Source organism: Eptesicus fuscus, chromosome 7 (assembly GCF_027574615.1).
Source record: "Eptesicus fuscus isolate TK198812 chromosome 7, DD_ASM_mEF_20220401, whole genome shotgun sequence".
Lineage (NCBI taxonomy): Eukaryota > Metazoa > Chordata > Mammalia > Chiroptera > Vespertilionidae > Eptesicus > Eptesicus fuscus.
The window spans coordinates 62,216,025-62,231,506 of NC_072479.1; the positions used below are offsets into that span (position 1 = coordinate 62,216,025).

At 40.3% G+C, this 15,482-nt stretch overlaps 1 protein-coding gene across 2 annotated transcripts in view; it reads left to right on the forward strand.

The window, feature by feature from the left end:
• SLC38A1 (solute carrier family 38 member 1) overlaps nt 1-15,482 on the forward strand; it is a 77,748-nt gene that overhangs the window by 39,230 nt on the left and 23,036 nt on the right. For both annotated transcript variants that reach the window (XM_054719140.1, XM_008140586.3), the window contains 2 exons: nt 3,317-3,392; nt 3,681-3,796. In XM_054719140.1, coding sequence (XP_054575115.1) covers nt 3,317-3,392; nt 3,681-3,796 — 192 coding nt within the window. The remainder of the gene's footprint in view (nt 1-3,316; nt 3,393-3,680; nt 3,797-15,482) is intronic.

Here is a 15,482-nt window from a genome sequence, read left to right on the forward strand (position 1 = left end):
GCGAGATGAGTTTAGTAGCACAGTATGTGCCACATAAAAAGTAATAAGTAGGTCAGAGTCAGGAAATTCAGCTCAAACCTGAGTATCAGAAGGCTCATAGATGAAGCTTCGAACTGGCAGGAAGGTGCTGGCTCAGAAGAGGATGCAGGGTCTCTCTCCCCAGTGGAGGTAGATTCCCACTGCTGCCTTGTTTTTTGGCCTCTAAGGAATGCTATGATCTTGTCTCAGTCCTCACCCCCTCTTGGGAAGATCATTTTGAGTAGTGGGAGCTGAGATTGGGACATGGAGGCAAAGTCAAATTCAGCAGCATCAGGAATTGCAGGGTGAGGGATTTACACTTGAAACGGTCTCAGTAGGGGAGCCAGTGAAGATTTTTGGGAAAACCTATTAGGTCTTGCTGCAGAAAGTGCACCGGAAGAGGCAGAATCAGGGAGGCTCTTGAGATACAATATATTTTAATGTGCTTTTTGATAGTTACTCATTTCAACAGCCCTGTGAGTCAGTTTCATCATCCCCATCCTGCAGAAGTTCTGCAGGGAAGAGCCGGCAATCATGTAGGGGCCTTATTCTTCCTCCCCTCCCCTTCCTTTCCTTTATCTCTTTTTTTTTTTTTCTCCCTTTCTATTTTATTCCAACTCCATGCACTAGATGCTACTTTTAAAAAGACCCATGTCTTAATACGCTACCATTACTCGGTTTGATTCTTTCCTCTTCCTCCCCTTTCGATGCCCAGTGTTTGACCCTACGGAATGCCTTTCGTGTAACAATGACGATACCTCTTCCTTCCCGGCCCTCCAGTCTTCTGCCACCAATTCTGGGGCATGGGGCCTGGCCAGGGGGCTTAAATCTGCGACAGGCGGTTTGCTAGTGTTTTGTTCAGTTTGCTAGTGTTTTGTTCAGTTTGCTAGGTTATTCCATTAATTTAAAAATAATGGAAATTCTCTATGGAAAAGAAGCCCCTCCATAAGAAAGGCAAATGGGGTACCTTCTGAATAAATACTTGATTGACTTGAGTTGATTATTAAAATTAGCCTGATTAAATACAGTCTTTTATTTAATGGCTTTTTAAAAAATATATATATAAATCCTCACCCGAGTATCTTTTTTCCATTGATTTCGAGAGAGAGAGTGGGAGGGAGGGAGGAGGGGGAGAGAGAGAGAGAAACAGCGATTGATTGCCTCCTGTATGCGCCCCTACCAGGTCTGAGGCACGTGCCCTTGACTGGGAATCGAACCCAAGACCCTTAGGTCCGAGGGCTGACATTCTAACGACTGAGCAAAACTGGCCAGGGCCCAAGTGTACTTTTATTTTGGAAATCGATTTCATTTTGGTAAGTCCAGCAGCTGCATTCCCTTGGGCTGCCTGTGTGGAAAGGAAGGCCGCTTTTCCTTGCCTCTCTCTCTCTAGCCAGGCCTGTGACCCTCAATTCTGTGGAAAGCTCTAAAACGTTAAGGGCAAGAAAAGGGCCAAACACTCTATACCTGCCAGATTGGTCTCCAAAATAGTGCTTTCATCATGTCCTTCTCCTGTAATCCTACTTATCAGGCCACTGGCCTTAAGTGTCTTCTGGCTAATCCCTTCCAATAATGGTTTTCCAATAATCCTTTCCAATAATGGTTTTCCCTTCTCTGGATTCCTTATCTCATCTCCATGTTGTGCAGCCAGGCATTCCTATTCTGGTGTTAGCCAGTGTGGTCTCTCCTGTTTCAGAGACCAAGGTTTTTTTCCTTCATCTTCCTTTTGGTCTCTCACAGTAACTGGCCAGGTGCTAGGCAAAGGCAGATGCTGAAGGGAGTAAACCACAGATTGTGCTGCTTATACCAGGTGACGATCTCAGGAAGTTTGTATACTGCCTGTTTTTGGTTTATTTTGGCAAAATAATGCAAACTTGGAGAGGTAATGCCAGGGAGAAGCCAGAGCCCCTTGGATTAATGATGAAAAATATAGGTAAATAAAGCCAATATTGATGATGGTTTCATTGAAAATGGTTTCTTATGAAACATAGCATTATTCAAAAAAGCATGTGAAAATATAATGTACAGTTTAAAGATGAATGCTTCTTTAAAAAATAGTTCAGCTCAAGTGGCTTTACATTCATTAGTGAAACACTTATTGTGATTAGTTCGTACTAAGACCAAATAATTAACTTTCTGGAAGAGGAAACAGCATACCTAACATGTTTTACTAATACAAGCAGCCAACAAATGGACTTTGACAATACCACTAATTTTTTTAATGGTGAATTTAAAAAATATATATATATAGTTTTATTGATTTCAAAGAGGAAGGGAGAGGGAGAGAGAGATAGAAACATCAATGATGAGAGAGGATCATTGATTGGCTGCCTACTGCACGCCCCACACTGGGGATTGAGCCCACAACCCAGGCATGTGCCCTTGACTGGGAATCGAACCTGGGGCCTTTCAGTCCGCAGGCCAATGCTCTATCCACTGAGCCAAGCCACCTAGGGTTTAATGGTGAATTTTTTTTAAATTAAAAATTTAGGCCATAAAGTTCTGTTAATGCCAAATATGGTTCTCAGAGAATTCTGAATTCCTTCTATGTATTTGCAGACAATTTACTCCACTTAGCCTGCCTGAATCTTTCCCATCCCAGCTCAAGTCCCACGCCCCCCATGTTGCTCCTACTCTGTGTCTGGAGCTGTAGTGATGATTTCATCCTCCCAAGAGCCCCATGAGATAATGTAATAGTGTTACTCTCCTTTCACAGAGGAAACTGAGGTAGCCTAGGGCCTTGTAGCTAGTGAGGATTCAAACTCACCTTCTAACTCCCTCCCTTTCTTAAAGCCCCAGTTCTGCCCCTCCCCATGGACGAATGCCCTGCCCCCACCACCATAGTTTCCTCTGCTGAACTCCTATAGCTCAGCGGCTGCATCCCGTATGACATACCCTCATGTCTCTCTCATCACCTTGTCTGGTGACTTGCATATGGCAGGTGCTGAAGCAATATTTGATGGAGAAAGAGTCGTTTCCTTTTTTCAGGGGAGAGGGAATTCCTATTTAATAACTTTGTACTCCAGGAATGGGAGCTCAGAAGGAATCCTGCCTCTGCTATTCTTTCACATGACAGCATTAGAGTATTTTTGACATTATCTGATTTGTAGTTAGAGAAAAATCTACGTAAAAGTTAACTTACATCGCACACAGTGTTTTAATGTCTTCTGATTGAAATGATTTGAATTAGATTGATAAGTTTTCATGTGTAATATGTTTTGGTAAGTAATGAATCACTTAGATAAAACGTTAAGCTTAAATCACTGCCGTGATGTTAAATGTATTATACATGTCTTTACAGCAAGTTTATTTCTGACCGCGAAAGCAGAAGAAGTCTCACAAACAGCCACTTGGAAAAAAAGAAATGTGACGAATACGTAAGTGTCATTATAATAAGTATGCTTATTTTTTAATCACATAAATTGGGACAGATGTTTTTAATTCATGGAGCATAGTACCAAAGGCATAGCTATCTATATTCACCAGGATGTTCCTCAGATTCTATGTATTTTCTCTGGAAACCCATTAAAAATCAACTAAACCACTAAGGAAGGTTTTCTTGAATTTAATTTGTGTTGGTTTCTAATAGTGCTTTAAAGGCTTTGGTGTGATTAACAGATTTGGGGACTGTTTTGCTTAGTGTGAATGTTTGTCTCTTTGTTCAGATTCCAGGAACAACCTCATTAGGCATGTCTGTTTTTAACCTGAGCAACGCCATTATGGGCAGTGGCATTTTGGGACTCGCCTTTGCCCTGGCAAACACCGGAATCCTCCTTTTTCTGTGAGTGTTGACATTGCAGCACTTTTCAGTTTTAAACTGTGTTTTCTGTATGTTTCTGTTCAAGCACAGAAGAAATTGGAAATATTTTAAAGTAGTTTTTATTTCTTTCTATGTTTTTACTAACTTTGCTAAGTTACCAGTACATACTTTTGTATTTTTATTTGAATGATTTTCCAAGATGCACCCAATGTTTATAAGAAAGTGAAAGAAGAAAAATCTTATTAATTACATATACCAAAATAGGCATTTATAAAAAGAATTAAAAGCATTTTTTTGTATTTTTGAACTTTTTACCTGTCACTTTAAATCTGTTAAATGGTCAAAATATTAAGAGATGTTTAATCCAACTAGTCCACCACTGTAGTATTTGGATTGCTTTGGAATATTTACTATATCCAGAAGTAATTAGACATTGTTTGAATAAATATTCAAGAAGCATAGAAGTTGACAGTGTTTTAAAGAAGAGAAATTAGCATGTATTTTCTTCTGCAATTCAGTGAAAAGTAAATGGGCAATTTTCTTTTAAAATAAGTTCATCTCAAACGGTTAAGTGGGACTTGGTGCCAATGTACAGAGGGCTTATTTTCAGTTGGAACAAGATGAAGACATACCATAGAATTTCTACCAGGAAAATTCTCACCCTCTCAAACCTCAAAGGAGTCTCAGTGGTGCTTTGCCTGATAAGACATGGAAGGAATTCTCTTCTCCCAGGATCTTGCCTTTTCTCCCCTGACTGTATTCACGCTCTTCATTGTCCTTGTTCAGTAGTCTTCATTGCCAGATCATTCTGATGAGAGCATCATTACTTGGGTAGCAGTGGCCAAAAAGACTACTATTCCTAAAAATGGTGGGTATTCCTTTAGAAAGGCTTAGAAAACTGTGATGGATGTACATTGCTTCCCATCCTTTTACTCATGGATCAATAATGCACATCAGTGCTGCCTCATATTGGTCCAGAGCATTAGGGATTAATATTCTCACTTTTGTGTGTAAAGCCACCAGAGGTGTCCTTCCTGTGCAATGAATTCAATACTTTTTCTTCCTTAATGTCAACCTAATTCAGTAGCTTCCTCTCTTTTTTGCTCTGAATAGCTCTCTCTATGTGGCCTTTCTGCTTATGTATATTTGAGCGCAGTGCCTGGTTCTAGGATATAATCACTGAATTGGACAAACTATTTCTGTGGTGATTTTGTTTGTATGTGTGACCCTCTGAGGCTAGCTGCACTTCTGATTTTTAGTGTGATGACATGAAATAGCTGACTGCCAGTCCAGCTCCTCTTCTAAATGCCTGTGTAGTCTGAAGCAGGTTAGCCACTCTGAACTTCAATTTCCTACACTTTAAAACAAGAAAATTACACTAGAAAAATCTCAGAACCCTGCCAACCTCCTAAACCCTATGGTTCTATGACTCTTTTTAGTCATTCCAAAGCTGGAAGTATGTTCAGTTCAGAAATGTGTTTTACATTGATTTCTTTCTTTTTTAAAGTTATTGTAATATGTTAAGTAGTTATATGTTAACATAGAGTAGAGTCAACTCTTTGATAATGATAATACCCAGTAGGTCTTACTTTGTGCCAGGTACTACTCTGAGTGTTTTATGCTGAATCCTTACAAGTCTGAGACAGGTACTATTGTTAGCTCCCTGTTCCACAGACAAGGGTACTGAGTCATAGATAGTAACTTTTATTTTGAAATCTTTATTTGTCACTATTCTGGGAATTCCCTTCACCTCTCTTCTCTGCTAGACTCCTTGTTTCCTGTATTTCATTTCTTCCTCTTTCTGTATTTACTTCCTTGCCTTTGTTGTTGAGAAAGGATGAATAGAAATAAAATGTTTGAGGTCTTCATGTCTGAAAATGTTTTTATTCTACCTTCACCTTTAATTGGTAGTTCGGTTGGATATAGAAATTATAGATTGGCAATAATTTTTCTTCTGAATTTTGAAAGTATTACTTCATTGTTTTCTAGTTTCTTCTGTTGTGAAGTCCTATATACTATAGTACTTCTGATTCCCGATCTTTCAAATATAGCCAGAGTTTTTGTTTTTCTTTTTCTGAAAACCTGTCAAATCTCTACTCCCAATGTTTTGCAGTTTCCAATAATGTGTTTTGATGTGAGCCTGTTTCATCCACTGAGTTAGGAAGTTGCCACATTCTTTTCTTTTTTTTCTTAAATATATATTTTGTATTCATTTCAGAGAGGAAGGGAAAAGCAGAGAGATAGAAACATCAATGATGATAGAGAATCATTGATTGGCTGCCTCCCACATGTCCCCCACTGAGGATCAAGCACGCAACTTGGGCATGTGCCCTGACTAAGAATCGAACCGTGACCTCCTGGTTCATAGGTCCACGCTCAACCCCACTGAGACACACCTGGCTGGGATGCATTCTTTTCTTTTAGAAATTCATGGTCTTCAGTTCTGGGACTTTTTCCTACATTATTGTGTTGATGAATTCCTTCTTCCTCTTTCTCTTTTCACTCTTCCTGGAACTGTTACCAAGATTTTAAACATTAGAGAACTAGTCCTCTAATTTTTATTCTTTTCTTTATTTTCATTTCTATAATTTTTCACTGTACTTCCTAGGATATGTCCTCAATTTTGTTCTTTAACTCTTTATTAAATGTTTTATTTCTGTTATTATTTATTTACAGGAGCTTTTAAAAATTCTTTGAATATTCCTTTTTATATTATTTTGTTTCTGTTTTATTGTCTTCTCTGAGGACTCTAATGATAGTTTTCTTTGTTATTGAAAGTTTCAAACATACAGTAAAGATAATATTATAAAAGACTTTCATGTTTTCTTCATTCCATAGCCACGCTTGTTTAGTCAGTCCCCTTACCCAGACAATCTTGAAGCAAATCCCAGCTATCATATAATTTCATCCATAAATACTTCAACATATTTCCCTAAAATATAAGGACTGTTAAAACAATTATAATATGTCATATCTAAAAAATTAACAACAGTTTCCTAGTATCATTAAACATCCAACCAATATTTAAATTGCTCTGGTTATCTCATTTTTAAAAAAACCACTTGGATTGTTCAAATCAATACTCAAATAGGGTCCATATAGCACAATTGGTTGATATGTGTTTTAAGTGTCTTTCAATCTATAGTTTCCTCCATTTTCTTTCCTTTTTTTTCCATGCATTTTATTTTATTTATTTTTTAAATCTTTATTGTTCAGATTATTACAGATGTTCCTCTTTTTCTCCCCCATAGCTCCCCTCCATCTGGTTCCCACCCCACTCAAGGCCTTCCCCCTGCCCACTGACCTTGTCCACAGGTGTAATCTCTTTGTCTAATCTCTTCCCGCACCCCCCAACCATTCCCCCCAAGAATTGTCAGTCTGCTCCCTTTCCATGCCCCTGATTCTATTACATTCACCAGTCTGTTCTGTTCATCAGGGTTTTTTTTATTAATTTGTTTTTAGGTTCACTTGTTGATAGATATGTATTTGTTGTCACTTTGTTGTTCATAATTTTTATCTTTACCTTTTTTTTTCTTCTTCCTCTTCTTAGAGAATACCCTTCAGCATTTCATATAATACTGGTTTGGTGGTGATGAACTCCTTTAGCTTTTTCTTGTCTGTGAAGCTCTTTATCTGATCTTCAATTCTAAATGATAGTTTTGCTGGGTAGAGTAATCTTGATTGTAGGTTCTTGCTGTTCATCACTTTGAATATTTGTTGCCACTCCCTCTGGCCTGCATAGTTTCTGTTGAGAAATCAGCTGACAGTCATATGGGTACTCCCTTGTAGGTAACTAACTGTTTTTCTCTTGCTGCTTTTAAGGTTCTCTCTTTGTCTTTTCCCTTGGCATTTTAATTATGATGTGTCTTGGTGTGGTCCTTTGGATTCCTCTTGTTTGGGGTTCTGTGTGCTTCCTGGACTTGTAAGTCTATTTCTTTCACCAGGTGGGGGAAGTTTTCAGTCATTATTTCTTCAAATAGGTTTTCAGTATCTTGCTCTCTCTTCTTCTGACACCCCCATAATTCGGATGTTGGTACGCTTGAAATTGTCCCAGAGGCTCCTTACACTATCTTCATATTTTTGGATTCTTTTTGCTTTTCCAGTTGGGTGTTTTTTGCTTCTTCATATTTCAAATCTTTGACTTGATTCTTGGGATCCTCTAGTCTGCTGTTGGATCTCTGTATATTATTCTTTATTTCAGTCAGTATATGCTTAATTTCTGATTGGTCCTTTTGCATATCCTTGAGGGTCTCCCTAAATTTCTCAGAGGTTTCTAGAAGATTCTTGAGTAACCTTATAACTGTGGTTTTGACCTCTATATCCAGTATTTTGCTTTTATCTATTTCTTTCATTTGTGAGTTGATTCTCTGTCTCTGCATTTTGGCTGCTTCCCTGTGTTTGTTTCTATGTACTGGGTGGCTGCTAAGTCTCCTTGAGTTGATAGAGTGGCCTTGTGTGCTAGGTGTCCTATAGGGCCCAGTGGCTCAGCCTCCCCAGTCACCTGAGGTGGACCCTCTTGGTGCACCCCTTTGTGGGCTGTGTGCACAGTCTTGTTGTAGTTGAGCTTTGATTTCTGTTGGTATCACTGGGAGGAATTGACCTCCAGGCCAATTGGCTGTGATGACCAGCTGTGTCTACACTGGAAGATCTGTTGCGCAGGAGATACCCTATGGGGCAGGACTTGCTTTCAGTGGGGTTTTGGTGCTCACTGAGTCTGCCCCTTGAGTGTGTCTCTTACGGATGTGAAGAGTTGTAATCTACTATGGTCTCACACTGACCACTGGGTACACTGGGTCTTGGATCTCCAAGATGTTGCAAGGTCACCTATTGTCTGGGGCCACCTAGCAGGAGCTACAGAGACATCTGCAGATTTCTCCTCTTTGTATGGGGTTTGGAAGTGCCCAGACAGGGCCCAGCTGTAAAGCAAGGCAGGCTGCTGCTGCCGGGCCTTGGGCCTTCTTTTGGAAGCTCTGGGGCTCTCTGACCCAGGTGCAGTTGGGCAGGTTTTTAGGCGGAGAAAGAACAGGCCATTCGTATGCAAAAGCCGATGCGCACAGCTTGGGTGGGGTTGTAAATTGGGTGGGAATAATCACCAGGGCAGAGCAAATAGCAATGGCTGCCAGTCAGCCCTGCACCGGAGAGGTCCCTGGGTCTCCACGTCCCGCGCCCCCACTGAGGAACAATGATCCCTGGGAGCACCTCTGAGAGAAAGCCGCACTCACGTTCCTGTCCCGATGCCAGACAGTCCAGTTTCTCCCCGAATGTGTCTGGGTCCCCCAGAGTCTCGCCTGGAACTGGAGTTCAGAGCAAGCAGGAGCTTGTATCTCCCTCCCTATTAAAAGAGCAGCACATCCAGGTACCAGCACTTTCCGCGCCTCTGCACCTCTTACCAGTCTCACTGCGCTTTCTTCACCTCTCTAGTGGTGGAACTTCCACTCAGCCAGCTTTCCCTCGGTTCTGGGTGGTGGTAGTTCTGCCTTTTGCTGTAATTTTGATATGGTTGTAAGAGGGAGCAAGTATAGGTGTTTACCTATGCTGCCATCTTGGTTCTCCCCTTCATGCATTTTATTTGTTGAAGAAACCAGGCCATTTGTCATATAGCGTTTCCAACAATTTGAATTCTGCTGATTGTATTCCTGTGGTGCAAATTGACATTGTTGTTTGTTTTGGACTCTGTCTTTCATTTTAGAATCTTTCCTCCGATGTCAAGTCATCCTTCTTTGTTATATTCAAGAGTGGGGAGGGAGGGCAAAGTGAATTTGAGCCTGATACACACTGATGGGGCTTGTTGTCACTGGCTTTACTGGAGGTGCTGTTAATGGCTCTTGTGGAACCACCAGTGTCCGTTTCTCTTTGGCTGTTCAAATCACCCAGAGAGCTTCCAGTCACCTGCTGGGAGGGTCTAGGCATTGCTGCTACCTTTCTGGAAACCAAGCGGTGGCAAAGGGTTGGGGTGACAACCTCAGCATGCATGTGTTGACCCAATCCCAGTGTTCATTACAGTTCCCCCTCCCCCCCAAGTTGTGCTGAGTCTCTCACCCAGAGACTTACATTTTATACTTTCCAGAGAATGTATCTTGGGATACGTATCTTTTGCCAGGATGGGAGAGGTGTAGTCACACAGCTTTTCAGAGTAGGTGCCTGGTCTGGGGAATCTAGCCATTTCTTAAAAGAAGTTAAACAGATCCTCTTTTATTTTAGCCCTGCCATTGTTACCTACTTCCAGTAATGCCCCCAGGGTCTTTTGGGAATTCTGTGGTATAAATTGGATTAGTCTTGGCTTTCTCCACTGCCAATTTAAGATTCAGCTCTGCTACTTTTCAGCTGTTGAAATTTTGTTATTATTGTCTTCTCTCAAGTTTTTACTCTCCTATAGGTTTTATACCTTTAAAAAAATATCTCTAGTAGGATATCTATGATTCCTGGAATTCAGTTGACTTTTAATTATGCTGGTGCAGGGATAATTGATTTCTTATCTCATGACTTTAATTTCTGATTGAAAGCAAATAATTGGATAAACGTGACTTTCATCATTGCAGGAAGATTTCCCCTGGACAAAACTATTGTAGATCATTTGGTTATTTGCAAGACATGCGAATAGCAAGCACAACACACCAAATCTTCAGGTTACAGCTCATGAAGGTAGTTATATATAAAGACCCAAACTTCTAAGTTTCTCACAACAGGTAGAACCCTCCTCCTTCAGAACAAGGACTCACTCTGTGTGTTGTAAAACCAGCTGCTCCCACAGCTGCTCAAAGCCAAGAAGCAGTTGGCAGGATCAAGACATTTCATCTGGTACAGGGCCCTCTTCCAGACTCATATCGGCCAACAAGGAAAAAGAGTCCAAGCCTGTCCAGGCTTCTTTAGAAAAGCAGCTGGGAAGGCTCCTCTGTGTCTCACTGAGCCTGGCTGCGGGCTCCTCACTGGGCTCCTGTGAAAATTAGCTGCGGTGATTTCTTTTCCTTGGATGACTTTGGGGCTCATTTTTTTTCAGCCTAACCATAATGGCTGTCAACCCTGTTCAACACACATCTGATTCAAATAGGGCAGATTCAGTGAATTCTGAATGCTGTGAGGTTTTGTGTTTTCCTGAACTCTGAGGCCTCATAATTCTGAGGAACAGGAAGTGGGGGAGTGAGGAATCCCAGTTTACATTTGATCTGGATGTATATGTTCTCTTTTGGAAACGAAATGGGGCTGTATCCTGAAGCAGCAATTTGGGAATATGCCGAGGCACAAATTCCTCAGGGTGATACGCACCTGTTGAGTTGAGTTTTCCCGAGAATGGAGATCCAAGGAAAAGGCAATGGGAAGGAAGAAATTCCTTCCACTGTGACTGCCTCTTCTTTCGCTAATCTTCTCACACAGCTTTCCCATAATTCCATCAAAGCAAAAGTAGGGATTGGCATGAAAGTAAATATTGGCATGGAAGAATGGTGGGTTTTGGTTTGTCTTGTTTGTTTGTTTTTTTGTGGTTTTGTTTTTTTACAATACTATCCCCTTTACCCCAGCCCACAATAGGAAAGTTACATTATCTAAAGATTTCTATGAAAGGCATATATTTTATAGAAAATGAATCTCTTTAGAATATATCACCTCCTCATAGTGCTAGGTAAAGGAGAAGTTTATTGCACCATACAGAATCTATTAAGCAATAAATACTTAATATTTTTCCATAATTTCTTAGCATGTAATATTATTTATTATTCTTTTAATAATGTAGCCCTTAAGTTTAAAACCATGAAAAAGGAGAATGTAACTCATTACATTTTTGAGAGCTTGAAGAGATAGCATAGTTATTTGTAAACACTGGGTTTATGAGCAATCTGTTTGAAATGCTCATTGTGAAACAACATCTGAATAAAACAATAGTTTAAATTTTATTTTGGTTGATTATAGCACCAGCCTTTTGCGGATCTTGTTTTCCATTTTCTGTCTCACTTGGGTAGTGTTTGTGAGAATAAAAACAATAATGTATCTAAAAGCACACTTTGAAAAGTGGTATGCAAGAAGACATTTGTTAATTAATAACCCATAGGGCTGCTATGTATGAGAAGTTAATGGGGCCCTAGCTAGTTTGGCTCAGTGGATAGAGCATCAGCCTGCAGACTGAAGGGTCCCGGGTTCGATTCTGGTGAAGGGCACATGCCAGGGTTGCGGGCTCGATCTCCAGTTGGTGGGGCGAGGTGCAGGAGGCAGCCGATCAGTGATTCTCATCATTGATGTTTCTGTCTCTCATTCCCTCTTCCTCCGTCTCTGAAATCGATAAAAATATATAAAAAAGAAAAAGAAGTTAATGGGTGTGTGTGTATGTTAGAGAAGGGGAGAGCACACCAGTGGTGCCTGCTATATATTAACACTATATGGCAAATGCTTGTTAACGTATTCATTAGGTGGTCACTATAATGGTTAAAATTTATAGAATGGTAACTGTACAGGGTGGAGCAAAAGTAGGTTTACAGTTGTGAGTACGTGAAACACAGCTTATTGTATTGTAATTTATTAATTATTGTATTATTTTCCATAGGAACAACCGTAAACCTACTTTTGCCCCAGCCCGCATATGCCATATTATCTCATTTAGTCTCCACCAGCAGCACTATAAATATCAGTGCCATTTTACAGATGAAGTAACTGAGGCTTGATAATGACTTAGAAAGTAGGGGAGCCAGGATTCCACCCGGACTCTGGAACCTGTGTGATCTAAGACACCACTTTCTTTTCGTGATGCCTTCTTCAGAAACCGAACTTACATTATTTATGTACATCCTGAGGGGGATTTTATTCTTATCAATGGAAACTTGCAAGTTGATACTTTAGCGTTTAAATCGCCTTGTGTAATCAGTCAGTATTCCTGAATTATTATACTACTGTTCCACCAAGAACCATCACCTTTATTGTAATGAAAGGGTTTTGCAATATTGAGTATACCAAATTGTAGACAAAGTGGGGAGTGCGGGGGGAGGAGGATGGTGTTCTCGTGCCCGGTGACGGCAAGTAACATATATGCCTAACGTATATTGCAAAACCAGTGAACCTTCTGAACTGCTTCCTCTGTGTCAGAGCTGTGCCTGACTTTGCCTCATCTGCTATTTAAGATTTCCCACTGACTTCAGGAGCCCTTGGATTTAATATCTTCTAAGGATTTAACTGAACTTTTGTATTTAAGAATTAAAAGCCAAGTAACACCAAAGTCAAATAAAGCCAAGTTTATTATTAAGGAATTGCTTCAATAACCATAGTAGTTCCATAAACTAGAATATTTAAAAGAGTAAAATAGATTTATCTGTACTGGTATGGAAAAAAATTTCCCAGGAATAGTATGATGTGAAAACAAACTGAATGTTGGGTGAAGTGAGCGTGGGGTGAGATAGTGTACATATGCATAAATTGCAGACTATCTGGGTAGAGAACCCAAGAAAACTGTTGACAGTGGTTACTTCTGGATAGTGATTCAGGGTCTGGGGATGGACTGGGGGTGGAAAGTTTATAGTCTTTAAATTACCTTTTAACCGTGTGCTATTAGGGAAAAAAACTATTGAAAACAGCTGTTTTTTAGAGAACATAAAACCAGCTGTATTTTAGGGAACATAAAACGAGTGCAACGTTTTCCTTTTCCTCTTACCTACAGAAAACTTGAGAAAAAAATATTTTCAGTGTAGATATTTAGACCATGCATGAGAGCTAGAATGAGAAATGGGTGCCATATGACCTGTCTGAACTACCTTACCTCCCTTCAGATTGCCTCTGCATCAGCCACTCTTGACCTTCCTCTTTTCTGTAGGGGCCCCCTGCACCATGCCTCTCAGCGCGGCCTTTCCACCTCCCCAGTCCCATGCCGTGGGGATGTGCAGTCCCATGGTGCACCCTGATGGTCCTGGAAGGCATTATTTAGGTATATATTTAACCTTCCCTGTTAAATTGTGAGCCCTACAAAGGCAGGATTAATGTCTAATTCTTCCTTGTTGAATTCAGTCCTCTCCCCCACAACAAGATCTAGAACAGTGCTTGCAATGTAGCTGATTCTCAAGAATGTTTCACTGAAATGAATGAATGAATGAATGAATGAGTAAGAAGAATTCGACTTTGCAAAATGGGAAACAAGGCTTTGAGGCAAAACAGTGGCTCTCCTTGTTGTTGCAAACTTATCAGAAGAAAAAAAAACGAACTGAAAGGTTTAGTTCACCCTCAAATTTTAAGTAGGCTGTGGAGATGTAGTGATATAATAATCACAAGGTTATTGTGGTTACTCTCCTGGGAATGCCTACTTCATCTGAAAATTCAAAATAGTTCAGAGTATTTCTGTTAAGAGATTAGTAGATACTGTTTGAGATTAGTATTGCATGGCTAAAAGGGCATTTGTTGTTAAATTGCTATTTGCAAAAAGGATACTAGTTGTCATTGTCAGTTTATAGCAATTACCTTCGCTTTGGGGATTGTTCGCTTCGATTGTAGGTGAATTCATTCTGTTTCTCTGTCCCTGTCTCTCTCGCAGTATTTACCTTTGTGGACCACTTATCGTTATCCTACCACCAAAAATATGCAACATCGTGTTGTCTATAATTACAGTGTTTACAAAACAAGCCAGTGAGTAGCCATGCCGGTAAGGGTAAACCTAAAGAATAAGGGTCTCTGCAAATTGAGATCAGACTGTCAGGTGCCTTTATGCTTAAATTCAGTGTTTTACAGTTGGGCCTACACAAGGGATAGACAGAAATGGAACTGGAGCTATAGACCCATTAGCACATAGCTCTAAGTGCTGTTCATTTATTATAGGTATTTGATCATTACTGTTGGGTTGCAGAAATGGGCTTCTCATTATCAGGAGGTTTGTGCTCTGCGTCAACATAGCTTTCTAAAGTCAGCAAATTCTACTAAACAGGAGTGAAATTGCAGTACCTTTGTAAGTGCTCTACAATAGTCCTGAGCTATGATTGCTATATTACCTTATATATATTCCAGAAAGTTAGAATCACACCCACCAAGTTGACAATTTTGCTCTTAACGTAACAAAGATGGTCTGGGTGATATTTCTCAAGTTATTCCCTGTAAATGTTACATTGTCTTTTCTGTGCATTCCTAAGCCAGAAGTTCTTTGCCTCCCAAGGAAAGACCAAATTGTCATAAAAACAGGGCAAAAGAGGAAGTCAGTAAGGAAACCCTGGAGGGGTGATCCTAGGAGGTCCATGGGTTGGTTGCATTCATCTTCTGTCTTGTCAATCAGTTACTTGTTTTTAAAATTCTTTGAGTTATAGTCACTGCTCCCTAGAAATGATCTGAAGAGAAAATTGTCCTTCAGCTGGCAGCAAAAATCATGAGCATCCGAGTCTCTTGTTTGGGAATAATAATACTGGGAGGGGAGAAATGGCACATTCGGGCTTGCCAACATTTGAAATACATGTAAAAAGGACAGTGACAGTGCCACTGAACTCTATTGAAATGCCCTGGAATAAGAAGCGGTTCAGAAACAGGGAAATGAGAAAGTGGTGCGCGTTGTGCTAAACAAAATGAGTGCCTGTTTTGTAAACAGAAAGAGTTGGCAATCATAGGCGATGAGTCCCACTCATTGTTTTTAAAAATTGAGCAGCTTTGCTTAGTTGGTGAGTCATCTAAGATGTGCCAGATAAGGGGTTCCAAGAAGTCAATTCTCTTGGCCCCAGAGAGGCAGGAGTGGGTGTCTGCGCGCACATGCGCAAGAGAGTGT